We start from the raw sequence: 24,610 nt of genomic DNA on the forward strand, positions 1-24,610 counted from the left end.
CAAATTCTGGGAGATAGTGGAGGACAGAGGAACCTGGCATGCTGCAGTCTATGAGGCTGAAAAGAGTTGGACACAACTTAGTGACTGAACAACAAGTCACACTTCTAGTGCTGTGCTGAGACTTCAGCAATGAATAAGAGTGAAAAAAGACCCCTGAGGAGCTTACTTTCCAGTGACAGACAATAAATAAACAAGGTCATTTCAGACTGCGATAGTGACCCTGGAGAAAAGATAAGGTAGGGGAAGGAAATGCAGGAGCTGCTTCAGACAGGAAGAAGGGGTCATGGGTGCGGGTGGGGGAAGGGGCTGTATGAATCTTTCAGAGGTGTTATTTCACCGAGAGAAACAGAAGAAACCATTCTTGGAAGGTTCGGAGAAGAGAGTTGGAGAGAGCAGGAATAGTATTTGTTTAGACCCTGAGGCAAGAAGGCTAGTTTTGTACAAGAAGCAGAAAGAAGAGAAGGATGGCTGTTCGTGAGGGTTGTTGCTGTTGCTCTGTTGCTAAGTCGTGTCCGACTCTACAAACCCCATGGATGCACACTCCTCTGTCCTCCACTATCTCCCAGAGTTCGGAAGTGGAAATTCGAGAGTAAGGGAGGCTGGAAACGACATCTGAGAGTTAGGAAGGGAAGGCCAACAGGGCCTTGTAGACCATAGCAAAGAGCTTGGACCTTATTCCTAGGGGACTATGAAGACATTGGAGGGTTTTTATTAATAGTAGGTCCAGCACTCCAGTACTCTTGCCTGGAAAATCCCATGGACAGAGGAGCCTGGTAGGCTGCAGTCCATGGGGTCTCACAGAGTCGGACACGACTGAAGCGACTTAGCAGCAGCAGCGGCCAGCACTCTTTGCTCTGGGGAGGAGTTGGTGTGCTTTCTGATAGCTGTGTTATAGAGTTGCGTGGTGCATGTATGTTCAATCATGTCTGACTCTTCACAACCCGATGGGCCATAGCTCCCCAGGTTCCTCTGTCCATGGCATTCTCCAGGCAAGGATACTGGAGTGGTTGCCATTTCCTCCTCCAGGGGATCCTCCCAACCCAGGGATCGAACCTGAATCTCCTGCGTCTCCTTGCACTGGCAGGTGGATTCTTTACTACTGAGCCACCTGGGAAGCCCCACATTTTGGAGTTATGTGTAAATATATGCTTTAGGAAGAACTTCTCTGGGAGTACCACACTGGTTACTCATGGGCTCCCTCCTGGTGGAGTTGGTGGCTCAGCTTGTATGGTTTTGGATGAGCAAAAGCAAAGTAAATGAGCAATCTATCCTTTAAGCCAACAAACATTTATTGGGTGCCCTCAACATGCCAAATTCTCTTCTGGTGCTGGCGTTTCTTCTGAAATACATCTGTGAACAAAACAGGAGCTCACATTCTGGTGAGAGGAGAATGGGGAGAGGAAGACTGAGGGGTGGGAGTAGAGATGTTAAACTAAATTCACTAGCAAATTGTTAGAATAACTGTTATTATAGAATAATTAAGTGAGGGAACTGGGCTAAGAAATTCAGGAAGGATGGTAATGTTTCAATTTTAAATACAGTGTCTGGGAAAGTTTTCATTTAGAGGGTGACATCTGAACAAAGATGTAAAGGTAGTGAAAGTGTGAATGATGCTGTTATCTGGAGGAAGAGCATTCTAGACAGAGGGATCAGCAAGCACAAAGACCCAGAGTGTATGTGCAGATTAGAGAAATAGCAAAGAGACCAGTGTGTCTTGAGAGGAGGGATAATGGAGAAAGTCAGAGATAAGGTTACTTGTACTGGGCAGTGTGAAATCTTGAGGGTCCTCTCAGCTTATATAAGGATTTTGGTTTTCATTTTAAAATAGGGATCCACTGGAGGAGGGACCTGGTATGATTAAGGCTTTAACAGAAGCCAACTGCTGCTGTGTTAATAGATCCTGGAAGGGCAAGGGTATAAAAACAGCAAATGGTCACACATTGACTGTAGCTCGTACCAACAGAGGCAGGAAATAGTCTGAATCTGGACAGATTTTTAAGACAAATTGTGTAGAATTTACAGATGAATTAGGTGTGCAGTGTGAGAGACAGGAGTCAAGGATCTCGGTAAATACATTCCTTAGTAAATTGCCATAGGAAAAGGAGATCAAAGAAGATACAGCCAAAAAACGTAGGAAAAAAGTAGTTCAAACATGCACGTAATAGTACTTGTAGTGCTTAATTCTTCCGGACTTTGTGTTATTTATGGAATTTTAAAAACTTTGTAATTTGCGATTTCTTTTCTCACATTAAACATTCATTTTTTATACCTAACATTGTTATTTGTAATTGTGGATTTCCCTAAAGAGGGAAATTGTGTTCTCTAAAGAGAGTCCTCCAATTGAATAAACTTCAGGCCCCAACAAAACCTGAAATCAACCATGCTCCTTGCCCATGATGGGTTAGTAATTTAAAGTTAACGAAACATGTAAAAATTGTTTCTGATAAAATTATTACATAAAATATTGCGCACAAAATAGAAATGAATTGTAACCTCAATACAATATTATGAATAAACTGATACTGGGAATAAAACCATCCCCTTGGTCTAGCCTCAAAAGTGTCTTCCAGCACTTCCCAGCCATTCCTCCTCCCACAATTTTTCTAAATCTACTAAATACATCCAATATTTCACGTTCGTTTTAGAGAGAGAGGGATTGCACGCATTTTAAAAGATCTTCTTGAAACCTGAGCGCTGTTTTTTTTTAAGCGGGCAGTTTGTGCCTCAGTGGTACCTTGGTCTGGGAGCTGCGTGAACCAACCAGCCTATCCACACACCAAGCGCCACCCAGACGCCGGGCGAGGCGTAACCAGGGGCGGGGTTCCCAGGACGGCCAGGTGGGCGGAATCTAGGCGTTTTCCCCGCCCCGCCCCCTGAGGCCTGACACATGCGCCCGAAAGCTTCTGGTGGAACGAGGTGTGGATTGTGTGATGACCCTGACCGCCAACTTCCGGTTCCTAGGGATGCGCATCCGGGTCACACTAACGCCGCCGTTTCCTCCAGCCGCTTGGTATTCCTGTGTGTTTGGACCAGTCCCCATGTCCTACTGTGGGGCCTCTGCAGCCTTTGGGTGAGTCTCCGCTGCGGACAGGGTCTGAGTGCAGCCGGTCGGGTAATGCCTGTAGAGGGACGGTCAAGACTTGTGTCCCGGTCCCTGTGGGTGGGGTTTCTCTTTGCTTGTCCCTTGTCCCTGCAGAGCCTCCTGAGCTCACTTGGTTCCTTTCTCCCACGCCGGCCTCGCCTCTTTCACCTCAGTTTCAGCCTGTGTCGTCGCTGCTCACTTCTCGCCTTGCTTTTTTCCCTCTGCCTCATCTGCCTTTTAAAAGCCTTGGTTTTCTTGCCTTTTGCTTCAGCCCTTCCCTAAGCCACTGCCTATCGGTTTTGCCCATATTCACTTTCGCACCTCTCCTCCCCGACCTGTGGTCTCAGGATCTTCCTATGTTTTCACCCATCAGGGCGGCCCACCTCCTCGTTGTGCTCACCCTGCTCCAACTGCGAAACTGAGCCTCTCTCAAGGTTCCTGGGTCTGGTTCCCCAACTTTCTTCACCCTTGACGCCTAGCTCCTCCCGGGACGAGTAGGTGACATTTGTGTTTCGCTTGGGGTTCTCCCGCCTTTTCTTAGCTAGAGAAGGTCTTTGCCCAAGTCAGCATCTGGGCAGATTTACCCGGCCTGGGGCAAGTTTTCCTTAAGGCGCTAGGTTGGATTGAACTCTGGTAGCTTCCGTAGTTAGGAAACAACAAAGGCGTTCCCGGTTCTTCGCTGGAGCACAGTTTAGGGGGCTTCGCTAAAGCAGGCTAACAGGTGGCAAGCACGCGGAACTGCTGGCAGTGGGGCCTGTGTAATCTTGTTAATCGACAGGTCATCAGGACGTCCTGTCATTTTTGTGTTCTCTATCCCATGAGAATGGATATGTACAGCCGAGGCAAAAATGCGGATGTTTTGAGACGATCGGCTCTGTTTTCTGTACGAACTTTACTTATAGAACAGTTGCTGTGATGGAAGACAGAGTTTCTTGGGAGATTATTAGCCCGATTTATAAGTTTATTGCCAAAAATTTTAGTGTGCTCTTACTGAAAAATTTTATGCTTAAAGAATTCATTATAGTAATTTCAAAGTACCTTTTCTTTTGTTGAACTTAGCGTGCATATATCTTTGTCTGTTGTATATTGTCTCTTCATTTTACCATATTGACAAGTTTTCTGTTTTTCTTCTTGTTTCTTAATAAACCAGACATTACAGTATTTGATTACTTAGCCTGTTCTATTTTTTCTTTACTGTTTTCACCATAAACCATCTAATTTGCTAAACTGTTTCAGCCTTAGAACCATCTTTTTCTCATTTTTGAGGCTAAAGTTTCTTGTAAATTTCTTAAATGACTCTGTAGGCTCTTAGTCACCTCTGAATTGAAGGGTTGGTTTTAATAATAATTGTGTGGTGTTTTCCAAAAATTGTTATCTGAGGTATGTTTTGAGACAGAGTTGGATAATTTTTATTTTTGTCTTTCCAGTGTTTATGGTGTATGTCTCACACTTGATTGTAAATGTTTTGGTGTGATCAGTTTCTGTACTCATGTAAATTGTGCTCTCAAATTTAGTACTTCAGCAAGCAGAATAAATACAGCATTTAGCACCTGCTTTTCTTTTGACTAATAAGTTGTAGAAAAGTGTCCCTCATTATATGAGACATATGCAAGCATAGCATAGGCCTTGGCTTATTCCAAAATTGGGCTGATCCCTTAAGCTATTTTTAGCAAAAGACTTTGGAGCTTGGCCATATTAGTGCTAGAAGCCACAGAGAAGGACCCTTGTGGTTGGCTTGCAGGACTTTTTTAAATACTGAGGAAAGCTCTTTTGAAAGCTCCTTACTACTACCTCCTCCGCAGCACCTAACACTGGAAAACTCTAGCTTCTGTTCAACCTGACCTCATCATTTCCCAGTCCTTAAAATCTAACCCCAATGAGTCTGGTCTGACATTTCTGTGTTTCCTTATCTCCAGGATGGTGGGCTCTTTTTTCTTTTGTACACACATATACCCATATTTGGATTGATGCAAGGCTGTCTTTGTCTTTCAACCTTTTTCATTTCTGAACTTTTTACATCTTCAGCATGTCTTGAGTTTAAAACCTTGATTGGGTACTGTAGTTTACAGCTGGAGGGGACCATAGAGTTCAAACTTACCCTTCATTTTACAAAATAAGGAAATTAGGGTTTATTGGTGATGTTTTTTCCAAGGTCATTTTTTGCAAAAGAAGTCCTCTTCAAGCAGCTAGAGAAATGGGTTTTAGTTCTATCAAAGCTGTAAGCTGGAGAGCACAATATTGTAGTTAGTGATTAATGTCAGTAAATTTATGTCTTAGGAATAAAAGTTTTGGGATAAGAAATCTACGATGTGGAATTTAAAATTCAAAGTGAAAGTTGCTCAGTTGTCTCCGACTTTTTGCGACCCCATGGTCTATAGAGTCCATGGAATTCTCCAGGCCAGAATACTGGAGTAGGTAGCCTTTCACTTCTCCAGGAGATCTTCCCAGCGCAGGGATTGAACCAGGTCTCCCACATCGCAGGTGGATTCTTTACCAGCTGAGCCACAAAATTGAAGACTTAAGTCATTTTTGCCTTCAAAGAGAGACTTCAGAAAGAAACTGTGTTGTATGGAAGTAGAGGTTGAAAAGTCTTAGGGAGTCTCTTTCTCTCTTTTCTCTAAAATCACTTTGGCTTATTATGATAGAAATTCTGCATGAAAGCCCTTACATGAAACGAACATCCTGTGGTCTCATTGGAGCAGTTGTGTTCACGGTCTTGTTCTTTGCACAGAATAGTGATAGACTTTCCATTTACTGAAAAGCCTGCCCCTCTTACCTGCCAAAGGAAAAAAATACCACTGGAGACGACTGACTGTGTGTGTTTTTAAAGTTGAGGAGCGGAATCACTGTTGGTTTTCCATAAAACTTTCTGCTTTAGTTTGGCAAAGTCCTAGTTTGTAAGCCTGTTCGCTTAATTTAAGATAACATTTCTGCATATTAGTTTTTTGCCTGCAGGGTTTTTCTGTTTGGATTTTGTTTGACTCTCTTTTGATTTTGATATTTTGTCATTTTACCGGTTACTGCACTTTGTTTTACATACTTTCATTTTTATCCTTGAATCCTAGGATATGTTTTAAGGAAAATACAGTTTTAAAAAATTTTAATTTTTACAATGTCCTGGTGATTTGTACCTTGCAGTGTGATGGTTCCTGTGATCTGCATAAGCCACCCCATGACTTCATTCTTTTTGTTTTGCTTACAGACAAAAGGCTCATAGATCATCTTTTTTGGTAGTTGTTTAAAAGATTTTTGTGTTCTGCATATAATAGCAAGATATTTTAACTTATGTGTGATTTAAATGGAGGAAGAATAAAAATAGTTCAACATAAAAATAGTTCAAAATGTATTTAAGGTTATTAGAAATAGTTCCCCCCCCCCACATTCATTTAATTGGTTTATACCAAGGGACCAAATTGTTCTATTTATAGTAAAGGGAAAAAATAGGTGGACTTTCTGTCTGCTGATTAACTTAATATAGGTTTATGTTCTTCCACAGAATATATGGCTTAAGCTATAAATTGTCTTATTGATATGTTTTATTTGCAGAGAACATAGCAAACAATGGAACAGCAGCAACATCATCATCTTGATATTTTTACTTGATCACATTAGCCCAAGTTCTAGAGCAACTAATTATTAAATGTAGAAATAATAAGGATATTTTCTCTATTATTTGTAATATATTAAAAAAGATATTTGAAATACGGGCTTCATCAAATTTATCTTTGCATCAAAGATACCCCTTTTAAATATGTGGTAGTGTTTTAACTCAGAAGAGGAATAGTAGTTCGTGCTGACCTATTGTAAGTTAACAGATCGGCCCAAGGCAGTCCGTGCTTAATATCTTAAAGATCTTGTTGCAGATTGTGTTGGATGCACTTTAACTTATTAGCTTGGTTAATATTTGTACTAGGTAGATAGGTTTTTGTTCACCCTGGAAAATAGTAACAATCTTTGTAAGACATTCAGCAAAAATGTTTGATACCTGCTGTATAGTACAGTTATATTACATATATAGGCAGTTCATCTGAAGTAGGTGACATTATACAAGGCTGACATTTACACTTAGATTCTTAATGTGCCTTTATTTGTATATATCTGAATTAAAATATAAGAGTAAACATAACTTATGGTGTAGAGGGGAAAAAAAATTAGAATCAAAATAAGCTTTAATCCATCTTAGGAAAGTGCAATTATTATTGCACTTATTAGTGCAATGGCATACGATTTTTTTTTAAGTATTTTTATTGATTTATTGGCTGTGCTGGGTCTTCGTTGCCGTGAGGACTTTTCTTTTTTTTTTTTTTTTTTTATAAAGTTTTATTAACGTATAAAGGAGATAGAGAAAGCTTCTGACATAGGCATCAGAAGGGGGCAGAAAGAGTACCCCGGACTTTTCTTCAGTTATGGTGAGCGGGGGCTACTGTCCAGTTGGAGTGCCTAAGCTTCTTATCACAGTGGCTGTCCTTGTTGAGGAGCACTGGCTCAAGGGCAGGCAAGCTGTAGTATTTGGGGCTCCCAGGCTCTAAAGCACAGGCTCAGTGGTTGTGGTGCATGGGCTTAGTTGCTCTACGGCACATGTTATCTTCCAGGACCAGGGATCCATCCCGTCTCCAGCATTGGCGGGCAGATTCTTTACCACTGAGCCACCAGGGAAGCCCCGGATTTTTTAAACTAGGTTTTATGATTTTTAATTTTCAAAATACTCAGTGATTTCACTATTTAAGGTTCTTGTATTAATCTTTATTACAGCTTAATATAAAGTCATGTTTTTTCTTTATACATATAATTAAGTAATTTTCATTTTGGAAACTTTTTCACAACTGAACTGTGAAAATCTGTATTAAAACAGTAATTTTTTTTTTTAAGCACATTTTATGTAGTACTTACTCTGTGCCAGAAATTACCAAACGGTTTACTTATAGTATTAACTCTTTTATCCTTACAACACTGTGAAGTAAGTACTATATTTATCTCCACTTACAAATGAGAAAACCAAGACACAGAAGTTACATAATTCACCCAAAGTAACACAGCTAGTTGGCAGGAGAGCTGGATTTGAATTTAGTTTTTGTAGCTCCAGAGTTCATGACCTTTTTGTACAAAGTTCCACTGGTTTAATGAGTTCTTCCTTCATAACAGTTAAAAAATCCAATTTTTCTGAAACACAGAAGAATACTGCTTTTGGTTGGAAACTTTACCTGGTCGTTTTATAAATGCTGGCTTAAGGTAAATTGCAAACCATTTACTACCTAGGTTTTTTAGATGACAAAAACCACAAATTGAAGCAAATCATTATCCGTATCCTTCCCTCTTAAAAAAGTACTATATGGAAGTTCATTACTTTTGAGGTGTTTGCAGAAAAGGGAGTTTAACAAAATGTATTTTCTGTTACTAAAATGTTTACCTCTTGACATTAATTTTTCACTTTCTCTGATTTGCAGAATATTAAATAAATTCATGTAATAGTCTTGAACTTTGAAATCTTACTGACCACAGTATGAACTTAACAACTTTGAAATATAAAACAGAAAACTAAAACTGAAATTTCTGACTTACCTCTAGTCTCATTTCCAGATTTGGAAATTTGTGCAAAATTAAGTGCACCCATCTGTTCAGGACTACAATATTTAGAGTAATACATTTAAATTAGTGTTTTTATTTTTACTTTAGAAAACTGTTTCATAAAACAGTTCCTTTTTTAATTGAAAATGCAAATAGTTATTTAGAATATTGTTAATCATATTACTACTACTTTTTTGTGTGCTTTTATTATTTCCAAATTTAAAAATTTTGTTGCCTCTCTAAGGGAAGGAGATGATTTAATATTAGTTGAGGTGCATCTGAATGCCAGAGCCTGAAACTTATATGTGATGAGAAGTTATTTTTCTGAGTATTTCAAATATAACTGAGAATCATGGGATCTGGTTAACAAAAAACTACATTGTTTCTGGTCAGAAGTGATGCTTGGTTACAGATACTGCTTATTTTAATTCTTATGTATTAATCCCCCTTATTAATTCAGACATGTTAATTAAGTATACTATTTTTCAATGGTGGCTTTTGTCTTGATTTTTTTTCCCTCTTTGTCAGAAAAGTATTATTAAGTGAAAAGTATAAGCATTGCTATGGTGACTGACTTACTGGTATTTAGAATGTTCTTTGATTTAAACGTTTGATTTTTATTTCAAAAGGGGCTTTCTTTTATATGTGGGTTTGATAATCAGTTTAGTTTCTAAAATTTCAATAATTTTCTTTCACCTGAAATTTAATAATGTAGCAATTACTGAATTTAGGAAAATTGGCAGTTTGTTGCTGTCAGTACTGTTACTATGGGAATAAATTAGAATGATTAACTCTTAGGTGAAATTGAACTTATTCTTTAGTTTCCATAGTAGTTGAAGAAGATTTAGGTCAGATTCACCTGTTCCTTTTTTTGAAAATAAGAGGGCATTTTAATTTAACACAATGATGTTAATTTTTTCCTACTAGATTGATGATATTTATGATAATCGCACTCTCTTTACTGACAGCATAATCCAAAATGTGTGTGTGATTTTCTTTTTTCTTGAAATATTTCAGAATTTAGAGAACAAAAGGCAAAAGGAGAAGTGGGCAGCAGAGGATTAGATGGTTAGATAGTATCACCCACTCAATGGACTTGAATTTGAGCAAACTCCAAGGAGGTGGTGAAGGAAAGGGGAGCCTGGCATGCTGCAGTCCATGGGGTTGCAAGAGTCAGACACGACTTAGAGACTGGACAACAACTTAGGATACAAAATAGCACATGTATATCTTATTAAAAAACATACCCTTGTAATTAACGTATTCACTGAATTTTTCGAATCTGTTTTTCCTTTTCACCAGTTCTTAACTTTGCTATAGGTTCAGTTCAGTTCAGTCGCTCAGTCTTGTCCGACTCTTTGCAAGCCCACGGACTGCAGCACGCCAGGCCTCCCTGACCATCCACACCTCCCGGAGTTTACTCAGACTGATGTCCATTGATTCAGTGATGCCATCCAACCATCTCATCCTCTGTTGTCCCCTTAGGAAGGAGTGATTAGATAACACTGAAAAATAAATGTTCTTGAGAGTGAGTTCTATAGCTTTTGCTTATCTGTCGTATTGGTGTGGTATTTAATAGCTAGACGAACTGAAACTATCTCATTTCTGTGTATTTCCTGTTAGTATATATTTAGCTCATTTCTGTGTATCTCCTGTTATATATTTATTCAGTGTTGGTACCTCTCATGCTGTGAAATTGTTGTTTATTTGGAATAATTATGATAAACTATTGATTATTACCCAGATGGTTTATTTTCCCCTTTTTGTTCATTTTCAGAGGCTTGCCTTAAAAAAAAAACAAATTTAGAGAATCATTAAAATTTTGAATGTTTTATCATGCGTAGCTTGAAGTGGATATTTTTCTCCTTTTTGACTAGTTTTTTTTTCCCTTAATCTTTGGGTAAAACGGCAAACTTTTTTGATCACAACCCACCATAAGATGCATTTTTCATTGTTATCCAGTACTTATACACATATATGTACATATTAATATTTAAAATTGAAAGAAGTTTCGTGAAACAATACTTATCTTTAATGTTGGTAATGCATTATAATGTTTAATTTAATTTTGTTTTAGTTTTGGTTGATTGCATTGGGCTTCCCTAGTGGCTCAGTGGTAAAGAATTTGCCTGCAGTGCAAGAGTCACAGGAGACACAGGTTCAATTCCTGGGTCGGGAAGATCCTCTGGAGAAGGAAATGGCAACCCACTCCAGTATTCTTGCCTGGAGAATCCCAAGGACAGAGGAATCTGTCAGGTTACCGTCCATGGGGTCGCAAGAGTCAGACAGAACTAAAACCACCACCAGTTGCATTTCACTCAAAACAAGCTATTAATAGCCACTAAATGGATATGATAATCTAATAATGAATTGAACCTACAGTTTGAAAAATTCTAGTGACTACTAGATTTTTTTACCAGTATAAAATTTTTTTGGAATTGAAGATGCTTGGATTTATTGGTTTTTTCACCAAAATGTATTTTGATTCTCTTAAGCTTTTAACTTAAATAATTGTGCAGAGCAGTTGATTGAAGGAGGCCTTGTTTACTGTTTCCGTCACCTCTGTCTTAGGCACATCATTTTTAAAAACTGCAGTAATATAGATTCATGAGGTTGACACTGCTTTGGTAGTATGTAGAGCTTCTATCATTAGAATCCTTTTTTAGTTTCCATCTAACAGTCAAAGTTTAGTTTGATTAAATTGCTTTTACAAACTTTACTTGTGCTCTTGGAAACTGGTCAGAAGGTTACAAAGGTGCTTTCTTCTGCCTTTTTCTGGCTCCCATCCAGTCTTTGGAAACCAAAACAGAGAACAGAGGAGCGAAGCAGTTTGCTCCTGTGTATGTAGTCATGTGAAAGCAACACGACTGGAAAGTCTTCAGGGTTTGTTATAGTGGATTTATTTATTATCCCTGTTCATTTCCTGTAATCATAAAGGGGAAATACAGTAGAGATAGCAACAGTTCCTAGCATATCACAGCTATTAGAATGAGGCAGGGTCAGCAGGCAGACTCTACTATTTTTACCATTATCGCCTCTTAGCTCATAATGAGCACTTACTATGTGCCAGGCACTATTTAAAGCACTTCACTTGTATTAACTCATATTTACTTAGGAGGCCTTGGGGAAGAACAAGAATGAGAAATGATAAAGAAGAAAACTGGCCTTCTTAGTATCTTCTCGTTATCTAACTTGTGAATTCTGGCTGTTTATGACTATAGCACAGCATAGCATACATTTTTAGCTTGATCAGCTTTTTAAAATCATTAGTCCTGTCTGTGGTGTTCTAAACTGAGGCACATAGCTGTGGTTTAAAACCTCAGGCTTTGAAGCTAGGCTGCCTGGGCTTGAATTCCAGGTTGATGAGTTACTGTCTGTGCTGCAGTTTTCTCATCTATTAAATGGTAATAATAATAAATAGTGCATATCTTAGAGACTTTTCAAGAGGATTAAATGAGTTGATATACATAAAGTACTTAGAACAGTGCCCAGCCCATAAAACAAATTACATAAATGTTAGCTATTAATAACACACAGTTGAATCTCCTGAAAGTGTTTGTGACCATGATGAGTTCATATCACTAAATAACAGGACATGTTTGACATTCAGTGTTCTCTTGCCCAGGAGCTTGACAACAGCTTTCCTTGAGGACTTGGAAGTTCTTGTGTGGTGTTGGAATCAAAGCCAATGACAAAGGTTATGAGCTGTAGACCCATTCTGTTGCCTCTCTTGCAGGAATCTCTTGTTACATGGACCTTTAATAATATTAATATTTTGCCCTTTGAAAAACTAAGAGAAACTAGTAATGAATTGACTTTCACCAAGACCAGTTTTCTGTCCTGAGTCTGTTAAAAAAAACTTTTTTCTTCAACACTTACATTATGCTAACTATGTGCCAGACACTGTTCTAAGAGTTTTACAGATACTAACTCCTTTGAACCCATGACAAGCTTTTGAGAAAGACACATTAGTATTTTTCCCATTTTACAGATGAAGTAAATGAGACTCAGGAAAGTTAAATAACTTGTCTAAGCTCCCACACCGCTCATCAGTGCCAGAACTGGGATTTGAAGATAATGGCACCCCACTCCAGTACACTTGCCTGGAGAATCCCATGGACAGAGGAGCCTGGTGGGCTGCAGTCCATGGGGTTGCTAGGAGATGGACACGACTGAGCGACTTCACTTTGACTTTTCACTTTCATGCATTGGAGTAGGAAATGGCAACCCACTCCAGTGTTCTTGCCTGGAGAATCCCATGGACAGAGGAGCCTGGTGGGCTGCTGTCTATGGAGTCGCACAGGGTCGGACACGACTGAAGTGACTTAGCAGCAGCAGCAGCAGCAGCAGCAGTCAGACTCCATGGAGAAGGAAATGGCAACCCACTCCAGTATTCTTGCTTGGAGAATCCCGTGGACAGTGGAGCCTGGCAGGCCACATAGGTTCGCAGAGAGTCAGACACATTTGAAGTGACTAAGCAGGCACAGTCAGACTCCTGAGGTCATGCTCCAAGCTTGCCAAACCTGCCTCTTACAGAGGTGAATTATGTTGAAAAAGGTAAAATAACAAGTGTTAAAACTTACTTCACTACTCTTTACTCTCTACACTGAATGATTGGGTGATTATACACTGGAATTATGGTTGATGATGTTTGGTCTGATGGATTTTTGAAGGGGCAAATAAATTTGAAGTAAAATATTAATAAAAGATCTGAACCTAGATTTTATAGTTTTGACAGCTAAAGACTTATGTTTCAAAAGACTCAGTTCTGTTAATACAATGTGTAGTAAATTTTGTTTGAATACTGGAGAGCTGATTAATAGATGTGATGTGTAGATATATAGAATGCTATATAGGATTTTGAGTTTAGAAAATGGATAGTGTAAGGTATAAATTTTTCTATATACCTGGAAGCAACACATTTATAGAACATTCCTGTTGGAGAATACCATGGGTCAGGTCAGAGCACCTATAGAAAAGTATATGATTCTCTTAGAAATGTTAACTTTAGATTAAGGGAGGGTAGAGATAAAGTGTTGGAGGCTGAGAATTCTGTGGAGTCTGGATCTCCACACATTAGAGAAACTCGTGCTTTGTGAATGACGTGACATGTTACTGAAAACTGAAGAGAGATTTGAAGAGGGTTGGAAGGAATGTAGTAGACCTGTGGGATTATTATTAAGGTCACTTTGACACTAATTCAGGTTGTCTCATCCCTTCTCAATACTTTCTACTGTGGTTTTGGAATTTTTCCTGTGGAATACTATCTCCCAATTTTATTGGAAGCTTGTGGGGAAAAGTTTGTGTTAATTTACAGACAACTTCAAAGGATGATTTTCCAAGAAGTAAGGTTAGAAATTGTGAAAACAGTTTTTCTTAGAGAATCTATTCCTGATAAAATATTTTTCCTAATAAGAATTTGGTACAGCCTAAATGTGTTTGTTTGTTTTTTTTTTTAATTCTTTCTCAGTAAGTTCTGATTAGCGTATTTAGTGTAAAAAAGTTACTGTAAATATTCCTTGGGCTGACAATACCATGATACATTAGTCAGTCATGCCTCCCAATAAAGTAGCCAGAAGAATTCACCAGCTTTACCACAGTCAGTTGACTGGGCTGTTTATTTACAGAAGGAGTTAACCAACGTGATGATGGCTTTTGTACGTCCACATCAAGTCCACAGGGAAGGTGTAGTTGTTTCCAGGTTTTTTGGCCACAGAAATGTGATTTGTGCTGATGCCTAAATTGTGAGAGCTGAAAGGCTGTCTTATGGTTACTTTAAAGGGAACCTTAAGGGCAGCTTAGTATAGGTCTGCTGGATATTTGTGTCTGCTTCAGCAGACTCCAGGGTACAGAGGACTCTTGAGTGGTTGTGTTAATGGGTAAGTTAGATAAGTATTTTTTATGAGGTAAGGCAATGGCACCCCACTCCAGTACTCTTGCCTGGAAAATCCCACGGAAGGAGGAGCCTGGTAGGCTGCAGTCCATGGGGTCGCTAAGAGTCAGACACGACTGAGTGACTTCACTTTCACTTTTCACTTTCATGCATTGGAGAAGGAAATGGCAACCCACTCCAGTGTTCTTGCCTGGAGAATCCCAGGGACGGGGGAGGCTGGTGGGTGCCGTCTATGGGGTCACACAGAGTCGGACATGACTGAAGCAACTTAGCAGCAGCAGCAGCAGTACTTGAGAAAGGTTGCCATCAGCTGGTGAGACTTTAGTGGATTTCTAATTGGATTGATAGGAGAAGAAATCATGCCATAAAGTATATGCAGAAGTTTCAGAAATACACCAGACTTCAAGTAAAAGAATATGGAGAATGGGAGGGGGCCTGGAGGTTCATCAGTTTCTTGGCTCTTACTCTTGATTTTGAGCATCTGGTGTTCGTCTCCTGGATAAAACCCAGAGAAATGCTTTCGAAACATATAAAACAATCTGCTCAGGGAGGGCTTACTTTATAGTCTCTCTTCTCCCCATGGCATTTGGCATATATAAATCAAAACACATCACTCTCTTGCTTGAAGCACCCATTACCTCCCCAAACTGCTCATCATGTGTTACAAGGCTCTGTGTCATCTCCCTGGTTGCCTGCTTCTCGGACTCATTTCCTGTCACCTATAATTTGCAAAAGTCAGCCTTTTTGCTATTTCTCAAAAGCGCTAGGTGTTACCCTGTTAGTTTCTTTACATTTGTTTCCTTCTGAAAGCCTTCCTGTACATCTTTTTATAGCTTTCTGCTTTGCATTATTCCCGGCTTTGCTTAAATGTTACCACTTCAGATAAATTATCACCTAATCTGAAATAGCTCCCCTGCAGTCATGCTCTATACTTTACTTTGTTTTATTTTCCAAAGAATTATTACTTTGTGAAATTATATTACCTTATGCATTTGTTTTCTTCCTGTGAGAATACAAAATTCCTTGAGGCTGGGGACTTTGTGTTCATCACTGAATTCCCAGTATCTACAGTAGTGCCTGGCACTATAGTAGACACTCAATAATTATTTTATAAATGAATGAATGAATTTTGAGGTTAGAAAGAAGCAAGCACAGTCTGAAGCAACTATAGACTTCCACAACAAAAGCAGCAGAAGCAAAAAGCAAAGTGAGTAGCTAATTCCGGTGTTTCTTGCCCAGATAAAGCTATGATAGGTATTCTCTAGAGTAGAGTCCTGGCATGGGAGACCAGATATATCCGTGGTAATTTATGTGATATTCAGAAGAGGCAGAAATTCATATCCAGAAAGCAAGTGACCTGCAGACACTGCCTACCTGCCTCTTCCATAGTCACTAGAAGTCATTGTATATAACTAGAACCTGTGTATGATAATAGATGAACAAAGATTCTCGGCCACTCAGAAAAAAATGCTTAGTTGAAACTCCTAACTACAAATATGAACTAATAGTAACCTAGATGTATCAGCCACTTAAGGAAACTTAATACTGTGAAAGAGAGGTACCCAATGCATCCAGCACTAACGGAGATAGTGAACAGTGTGAATTTAGTATAATGTAATATAAATTAATATAAAACACTAAATTTAGTATAATGTAATACAGATTTTAAAGGTAAGAATTATTTCAGAGGAAATATAAAAGGAAATAAATATTGAAATTTTAAGAATCATAAAGGGTGAACAGCACATTAATAAGTGTAAAGATTGAGTGGAATTCAAATGCAGAGGATATCAACAATAATGGCAGAGTAAGAACCTCTGAAAATTCTCCATAAAAGCAATGAGGATACTGGCAAAAATAGTCAACGCTTTCAGGACTCTGAAAATTAACTACAGGCTTGCAGCAATCTGAATGTTTAGTCAAGAAAAATAGCTGAATCTCAGCAAAAGCAGTGAACTTTGTAGCATTTTAGCTTGCCTTGTGCCCATTCTCCTCTCTCTAGCTCCAGCCTTGGAAACCAACAGCCCACAGTCATGGTGAAAACTAGCATCCTGGAAGCCACTGGAAGGGGCAGAACAAGAATGGAGCTCCTTCAAAGCCCTGTTCCCAGAAAACATTATTATTTGACCTTCTAGTGGTTCCTTGAAAGACCTCATTTGCAAGACTGTATTTGACCTGAATGGGAACTCACCCTGTAAAAATAGCCTTTCCCCTCTCAAATTAGAGATAGTTATTGAACATCATGGATTCAGTACCAGAAAACAGATTCAACAGTACGTTAAAAATAATACTCTATAGTGCAAGAGGTTCATCTCTGAACTAAGTGCATTATGTGGTTCAATGTCCGAAATCTAGTAACATACTGTATTAATAGTAAAGAGAAAACCCATATGGTCATTTTTGTGGATGGCAGAAAATCACCAGTGTCACGCTTAGTAGTGGTATGCAAGATGTATTCTTATTAAGGTGAGGAAAAGAAAAGAATGCTCAACAGTTAGCAGTTACTTAATATTATAGTGGAGGTGTAAGAATATTATTAGGCAAGCAGAAGAAATAAAGAGGTTAATATTGGGGAAAGAGGAAGAACTATTTTTATGCAGATGGGGAAAATATATACATGAAACTCAAGAATCAACCATCTTATTATTCTCATTGTTAGAAACAATAAGAGACTTTGGTAACAGGGGAGATTACAAAATTAATGTGCCAATATTAACAACTTTCCTATATATAAAAAGTAACTTCTTTAGAAAATATAATGAAAAGTATAACAAAGCAAAAAGATAAAATGCCAGCACAAAGAAATGTAGAGGATCTGCTAAGAGACTAAAAAAAATATTAAGTAACTGGAAATACATACTCTGTTCTTAGATAGAACTCAGTATTGTAAACTCATCCTTAAATTAGACCTTCGTGGTCTAATGCAATTTAAATTACAATTTTTTTTTTTAAACAAAACTTTCATAATGTTATCCTGAAATTTGTTTGGTAAGCATATACTTTTCTTTTAGTGATTTAAGTTTAATTTGTATATCATCCTTTTTAAGTTGCTTTCAGAGAAGATTCCAGAGTTTGAGACTGCTGGCCTCTGTGGATTCGATTCCTTCATTTTAGAATAACCAGAAAATAATAGTCTCTGGGGAAATTATTTCAGTTAAGAGTCTTTATCCAGGAAAAGAGTAAATTCCTAAAATTTACTCTTGTTTACTTTGTTGCTTGAAGTTAACATTAACGGCTTTTACTGGTTCAATTAATGAAGCCTTTATATTTTTACTCTGTTTGATATATACATTTTAGTGTTTAGTTAAATGGCATTTTCAACACTGACATGAATTTTTGAAAGCAGGCAAAACACTCTAATTATGATTTCTTTCAGAATATGTCTTTAAATACCAGCATATTCTATCCTGTGTTCTACTTCAGTATTTTTCTTCTGGTTTCAGATATTCAATGAATATTTTATGTTGAGAAAGAATTCTAAGGCTGTTTCCAGGAAATACAAAAAAGGGAGTTCCAAAGAAAGAAATACATGCAAAAAACCTAAAAAGATATTTACTAAGTTATAAAAGTCACATTTTTCTAATGACAAAAATTTCTGATTATCTAGTATCATTCTGTATAATCTATTTATTAATTTTCTTGATACAGTGCTTAGCATAGTGTTACAAAATTTTAAATTAAATGTTTAGTAAATGCTTTTATGAAGAAGCATGCTACTCTCTGGGCTTCCCAGGTGGCGCAGTGGTAAAGAATCCACCTGCCAGTGCAAGAGATGGAAAAGATATGGGTTCAATCCCTGGGTTGGGAAGATCCCCTGGAGTAGCAAATGGCAACTGGCTCCAGTATTCTTGCCTGGAAAATTCCATGGATAGAGGAGCGGGCTACAGGTCATGGGGTTGTAGAGAGTCAGACATGACTGAGCAACTAAGCAGGCATGCACGCACGTACAAACCTTAAGACATCCAAATTGTATCCCTTTGTATCTGCTTTTGAGTCTTATTAAACTATTATTATAAGCTATAATCAGTGTAAAATCTTACCTTTTTTTTTTCACCTTTTAAATGGACCTGTATTGAAATAGGTTACAGCAAAATCCTTGGTGATCCCTTGGTTAAGACTCTACCCTTCCATTGCATGTGTGTTTGATTCCCAGTCAGGGAACTATTATAAGATACACCTGCCGCTTGGCACAGCTTAAAAAAAATTTACAATTTCGTTTAATACAGAATGTAGAATTACAGCTTAGGTAAATCTCTCCACATGTTGATTGTTTCTAATTTTTAATTTCTGTGAGCAAGAAACACTTAGTTTTTAAAATAAATTTAGCTTTTACCCCTGTATTTAATTTTGGGGGGGAAATCCAAGAAAAGTTAATCAGGCCACGGGCAATTTTATGACATCTTTTATACTCTAACCAGAGAACAGTCTGAAGATACATACAGTTTTACAACAAGGGCCTGAATATTTCTTTTCTTCTTATGTTTCAGATAACTTTAGGTTTTGTTGTTTAGATTATTTTTGTAGTTTAATATGTGTGAAGTGGTTTTTTTTTAATATTAAAATTTATTCAGTTAGTAGTGAGAATCTTTTTTCCCTGAGTGCCGACTTGATCTTTGTTGTTACCTAAGTTGTCTGTATCCTTTTGCCCCACATAGAAGATGGGTAAAATGGCAGCCCACTCCAGTGCTCTTGCCTGGAGAATCCCATGGACAGAGGAGCCTGGCAGGCTGCAGTCCATGGGGTCGCAAAGAGTCAGACACAACTGAGCGAGTTCACTTTCACTTTCTTTCAAATGTTGTAGACGTTAAGTTTTATCTGTCATAATTATTGCAGGTATTGCTTCCATTTGTTTATATCCTTTTACTCTTACAGTTGTTATTTTTCATTGTGTTAAAGTATGTTTTACAAAACCAGATCTATTGATTTGTTGCTTATGCTTTCTTTTATTGACCCAAATTTAATCTCTTTCTCACAGATGAGATAAATAGGCTATTCTGTTTTCTCCAGTATTATTTGAATGCTCAGTTCTTCATGTATTTAGAATTACTCATAATGTATGATGTGGATATGTTTTTCTCCACATTATCCTCAGTTTTTCTGACAATATTTAAATAAGGATTTTCTGCACTTTAAGCACTTTTGAAATTTGATCATTATTTTGGTCTTTCTAGTCTCGTGGATCTTCTTGTATTTTTTTTTAATTGTGGTAAGTATACATAACAAAATTAATAATTTTAACCATTTTCAGTATATCATTCCACAGCATTAAGTACATTTACAATGTTGCACAGCCATCCTTCACCACTATCCTCTACTATCCTTATTTGATATAGTTCTGCTTTAAGCTGAAACACGATTGCTATTAACCTCAGGTAGATTGTTTAAATTTCTGAATTCCACTTGTCCTGTGCCTAGGGGATATGAAGATATACCAATTGTGTTTTAAGATGGTTGTGGAGATAAAATTAAGACAACGAATGTAAAAATATGTAGTGGGTTTTACATGCTCGGTAATCAATAGGTCTCTTATCCTTCCCACTATAGTTGGTTTTCAAGACTGATGTAGGACTGATCTTTCTTAACTGACTTTGTTATTCTCCTCCAAGGTACCCATCATTATTTTTGTCTAATTTCAGTAAGAAGTTTGTACATATTAGAATAAATCTTTGTTTATTTATTTGAAACATCCTGATAGATTGTATAGATTATGATACCCAAATTAGCATTTAGTATCATCCCACCGATACTTACTACTAAGTACTGTTCTGCAAGAGACCGTTGATATGTTTTCTTATGTTTTGAGCCATTTTCATTACATCTTTTCTGATTTTGCTTTATGAAGCCTCCTAGTTTATAAATTAGAATTTAATGAGATATCTTTAGGCTTTATCATGGTACTTTAGGTGTTAGGACACTTGTTTCTAAATTAATTGATAGATCCCCTTTAGAAGATTTCAGTTACTGTTGAATAATAGTACTTGAAGCAGTTTTCTTCAGGTCACATAGAAGAGGGTATTTCGCTATTTGTTTTCATTCTTCAATGTATATATGTAATTATATTTGAGGACAGCATGATAAACATTTGCCAGTTACCTACTTCTTGATAACTTCTTCAGGCTCCTGATGCTTATAACTATTATTGCTGAGATTTATTTAATTTTGGGAAGCAGGCTGTTCATTTTCCCCTGGGAAACTTCGATAGACTTTTCTCCTCCAGGGGATCTTCCCGACCCAGGGGTCGAACCTGTGTCTCTTACGTCTCCTGAATTTGCAGGCAGGTTCTTTACCACTGGCACCACCTTTAGTTATAGTTTTTCCAGATTTCTGCCCATGAAGGCATGTGGATATAAACTCTCTCCAAAAATGGTGGTAAAAGGGTTTAATTAAAAGTCGATAGTAAGAATTGAAACTGGAAAATTATGAAAAGCTGTTACTGTCCAAATGCCTTGAAAGTACTTAAAACAAAAATGCACTCAGGATATGTTTTGTTTGGCTGTTTGAGTAAGTTGTAATTACATTCATTTACACTACGTTAAGAATCTGCTTTCCACTTTTAAGTCAAACCATTGTATATTATTGGATATTTTAATTCAGAAGATATTGGATATTTCAAAAGATGAGATGGTTGGATGGCATCACTGACTCAATGGACATGAGTTTGAGTAAGCTCCGGGAGTTGCTGATGGACAGGGAAGCCTGGCATGCTGCAGTCTTCCATGGGTTGGAAAGAGTCAGACACAACTGAGCGACTAAACTGAATTTAAAAAGATGAATCTCACTGAATGTAAAATAATGTCAGGTTATATTAATGGTTAAAAGAAACACCCCAAAACAAAAAGACAAAATATGCAGTTAAACTTCAGAGCGAGTACAGGAAAGCAAGAAAACTAAGATTTGTATGGTAATTCTGTACTTTTACTATTATCAAGTACTGGAACACCTTACAACACTTTCATTTGGTGGTTAGTAAGTGTGACTTTCTATTGTAAGCATGTGCCACTTGCTGAAAATGATGTAAGGTCTTAATATTAAAAGTTTTATTAGCACATTTATAAATGCTAGGAACATGATAAATACTTGTGTTCTTTTATTTAGTATAATTCAGATATTTAACAAATTATTGGAAAGAAGGAAGAATATTATATTGATGGAAAGTATCTTACATGGGGCTTCCCTGGTACTTCAGTTGGTAAAGAACCCGCCTGCAATGCAGGAGACCCCGGTTTGATTCCTGGGTCGGGAAGATCCCCTGGAGAAGGGATAGGCTACCTACTCCAGGATTCTTGGGCTTCCCTGGTGGCTCCAACAGTGAAGAATCCACCTGCAGTGTGGGAGATCTGGGTTCGATCCCTGGGTCAGGAAAATCCCCTGGAGGAGGGCATGGCAACCCACTCCAGTTTTCTTGCCTGGAGAATCCCATGGACAGAGGAGCCTGGCAGGCTATAGTCCATGGGGTCACAAAGAGTCGGACACTACTGAGCAACTAACCACAGCACATCTCAGTATCTTACATGCATGGTGTAATAGAATCACATATGTTATAGTCATTATTAATATATTTTATATACAAGTGTACCAGAGTGTATGTTTACAGACTTCAGATATATCACATGCCAGCAGAATCCCAGAAATTCTGCAGCACTAAGCCATATGCATCCTTTGTAGTTTGCTTTTTGTGTTAACTGTAAAATTATCAAAATTATTGGTGTTCATTGATTACTTGATCTTTAAAGTTTTTTAAAAATGTAAAAATTATCTATGATCCTTTTATTTTTCTCAGTTGAAAAATGAAAAAGATAAAGGTAATTTTTAAGATGGAAACAACCAAGTGTACTTGTTTTCAAAGAAAAAAGTAGAGGTAGAAAGATTGTCTTCCAATTGTTCTTTTAACGAAAGTTTTCTTGCAACCTGCCATAGGATTTATCTCAAGAAAACTAGGAAGCTATTCCCTTTCTGTTGTAAAATCACTGTAGTATTACCATCTTTCTAAAAAACAAAATTCAAGATTTTACCATTTAGTTTTGTATGGTTTGAGAATCTATTTCCCTGCTATTAAGAGTAGTATCTCTTTTAAAACCCATGATCCCTTTGATCTATAAAAGAGATTTGTGTTCTCCTTTAACACTGTTCATATTTTTAAAATCAAGAAAATAAGGAAAGCACATGTTATTGAGTACCCTCTTTTTTCTTTAAAAAAAACACTGTTTTTCTTCCCTTCCTCTTGCTCACGAGTAGATTTATAACCCTTCCTCCAAGAGAAAGAATATCCGTTTACTCTCCTTTGCTGAGAATCTACTGATTAGAGATTCAATCATTACAGTTACAGCCTTCAATTAAGTAAGACATAGAATATTATCACTTTTTGTTTAGGTGAGAGCTGGTCACACAAAATTTTAACAAATAAGGTATTTAAAGGCATTACATTTCTCTAATGATTTGGTTCTATTTTCCTGTTTCGGGATAAAGTCATATATGTACATTATGTACATTGGCTCTGTAAAAATCCCATAGAGATAAGACACTTCATTTTAAAACTAAATCAGATATAAGCTGGTAAAACATGAAAACGTTTCATCTTTCATAATTGTGCATCAGCTTCACGTCACGTTGGTTATGCTCTCCTGAGTAGAGCAAAACAAGTGCAGGGAAGATAGCTCCTGTGAGCTTTGGTTATTGCGCACTATAATTCTGCAGCACTAGTTATCTGCGTCATGTAGTTTGAGAACTTAGCTTTTGGGGCTCTGTGGATGAGCTACACGTGAGTGCATTGAGCATCAAGTGCTTCTGACCTTCAAACTTTTTTTTCTTTTGACATTTTAGATCAGGGCAGGGAGGAAAGCTGTGTCAGAGCTGGACAGTTGTGCATCTGATTGCATCCCTTACACGTGTTTTCTCTCCTTTCCCCATTCCAGAGTGTGCCCCTAAAGTATGTTGTATTTTGTACCAGGATAGAGCAGTAGAAGCGGAGTGGTGGTAAATGGGCACGATTGAAGCTTTTCAATTCCCTTTTTATTCATTACATCTGCAACAAGATTCTCTACTCGCTTTATTTAGCTTTGTGTGTGAAGTTGGTTACAGTGGTTGGTAAAAAGTGAAAACAGGTGTGACCTTAATTAGAAGCACAAACAATCATGTGTTTTGGAGAAGTACTATTCTCATTTTTGTTAAATAGAAATGAGGAGTTTTTAGTTTTTATAATTATTTTGCTTTCTAACATCTTTCTGTTCTTCTGGCAGCAGGACACAAAAACGTGTTCTTACCAGTAAGTGTGGGTTTCCCTGGTGGCTCAGCTGGTAAAGAATCCGCCTGCAGTGCAGGGCACCCCGTTTGATCCCTGGGTCAGGAAGGTCCCCTGGAGAAGCGGAAGGCTACCCACTCCAGGATTCTGGCCTGGAGAATTTCATAGACAGTATAGTCCATGTGGTCGCAAAGAGTCGGATACAACTGAGCCCCTTTCACTTTCTTTTTTTTCAGGGGCTTAGAGTCCTGTTTTTCTTCTCTAGTTTGGAAATCCGAACAGGAAGAGCAGGGGCTGAGAAAGTAAAGGTTTTGCTTTAATAATTGACTAAGTGGTAAATTTAGTGGAGCTTGTTATTTCAGGATAAAATGGTTCCTAGCTTTCATTTTTATTTTCCTTAATTCTATGATTCAATATTTCACTTTATTTATTTGCATTATTAAAATAGATCCAAAAGTTTCCTTTGTGTTAATTACATATATACAGATAGTTGGTTGTGAAAGTATTTACTCGATGTTTCAGTTTACCTACTATTTAAAGTGATCCTGTGTGTGTTAGCAGTTATGTAAATAGTCCATGTTAAAGCAGGCTGGATGTTATCGTAAGTTATTGACTGGCTCGGCTAATGTTTAAAATTTTTAATATAACCCAAATTTTTAAACAATTGTGTCTTAGTTCATTTACATGGCTGTTACAGTGTTTAATGCCTTGGGCACTATAGCAACCGTGTTTTAAGTACAGCAGAAGTGGTTCCACCTGTTGGCTTTTGCAAGGTATTATAAAGTCGGGTAAACCTACCTGACTTGGTGCAGCATGTCAATTTTGAAAAGCC

At 37.7% G+C, this 24,610-nt stretch overlaps 1 protein-coding gene across 7 annotated transcripts in view; it reads left to right on the top strand.

Moving 5' to 3' along the window:
* Positions 1 to 24,610, top strand: part of EYA3 (EYA transcriptional coactivator and phosphatase 3) — a 188,334-nt gene that overhangs the window by 90,404 nt on the left and 73,320 nt on the right. For 2 of the 7 annotated variants that reach the window (XM_005203132.5, XM_025001182.2), the window contains exon 1: positions 3,002 to 3,070. The exons of 1 other annotated variant lie outside the window; for it this stretch is intronic. Coding sequence is in view for 2 of the 6 variants with exons in the window: in XM_005203130.5 (XP_005203187.1) it covers positions 15,663 to 15,747 (85 nt within the window). In the remaining 4 variants the exon portion in view is untranslated. Of the gene's footprint in view, positions 1 to 3,001; positions 3,071 to 3,455; positions 3,577 to 12,943; positions 15,748 to 24,060; positions 24,081 to 24,610 lie in introns of those variants that run through there. 4 more of the 7 variants (XM_005203133.5, XM_005203130.5, XM_005203131.5 and 1 more) reach the window with 4 other exon arrangements.

Source organism: Bos taurus, chromosome 2 (assembly GCF_002263795.3).
Source record: "Bos taurus isolate L1 Dominette 01449 registration number 42190680 breed Hereford chromosome 2, ARS-UCD2.0, whole genome shotgun sequence".
Lineage (NCBI taxonomy): Eukaryota > Metazoa > Chordata > Mammalia > Artiodactyla > Bovidae > Bos > Bos taurus.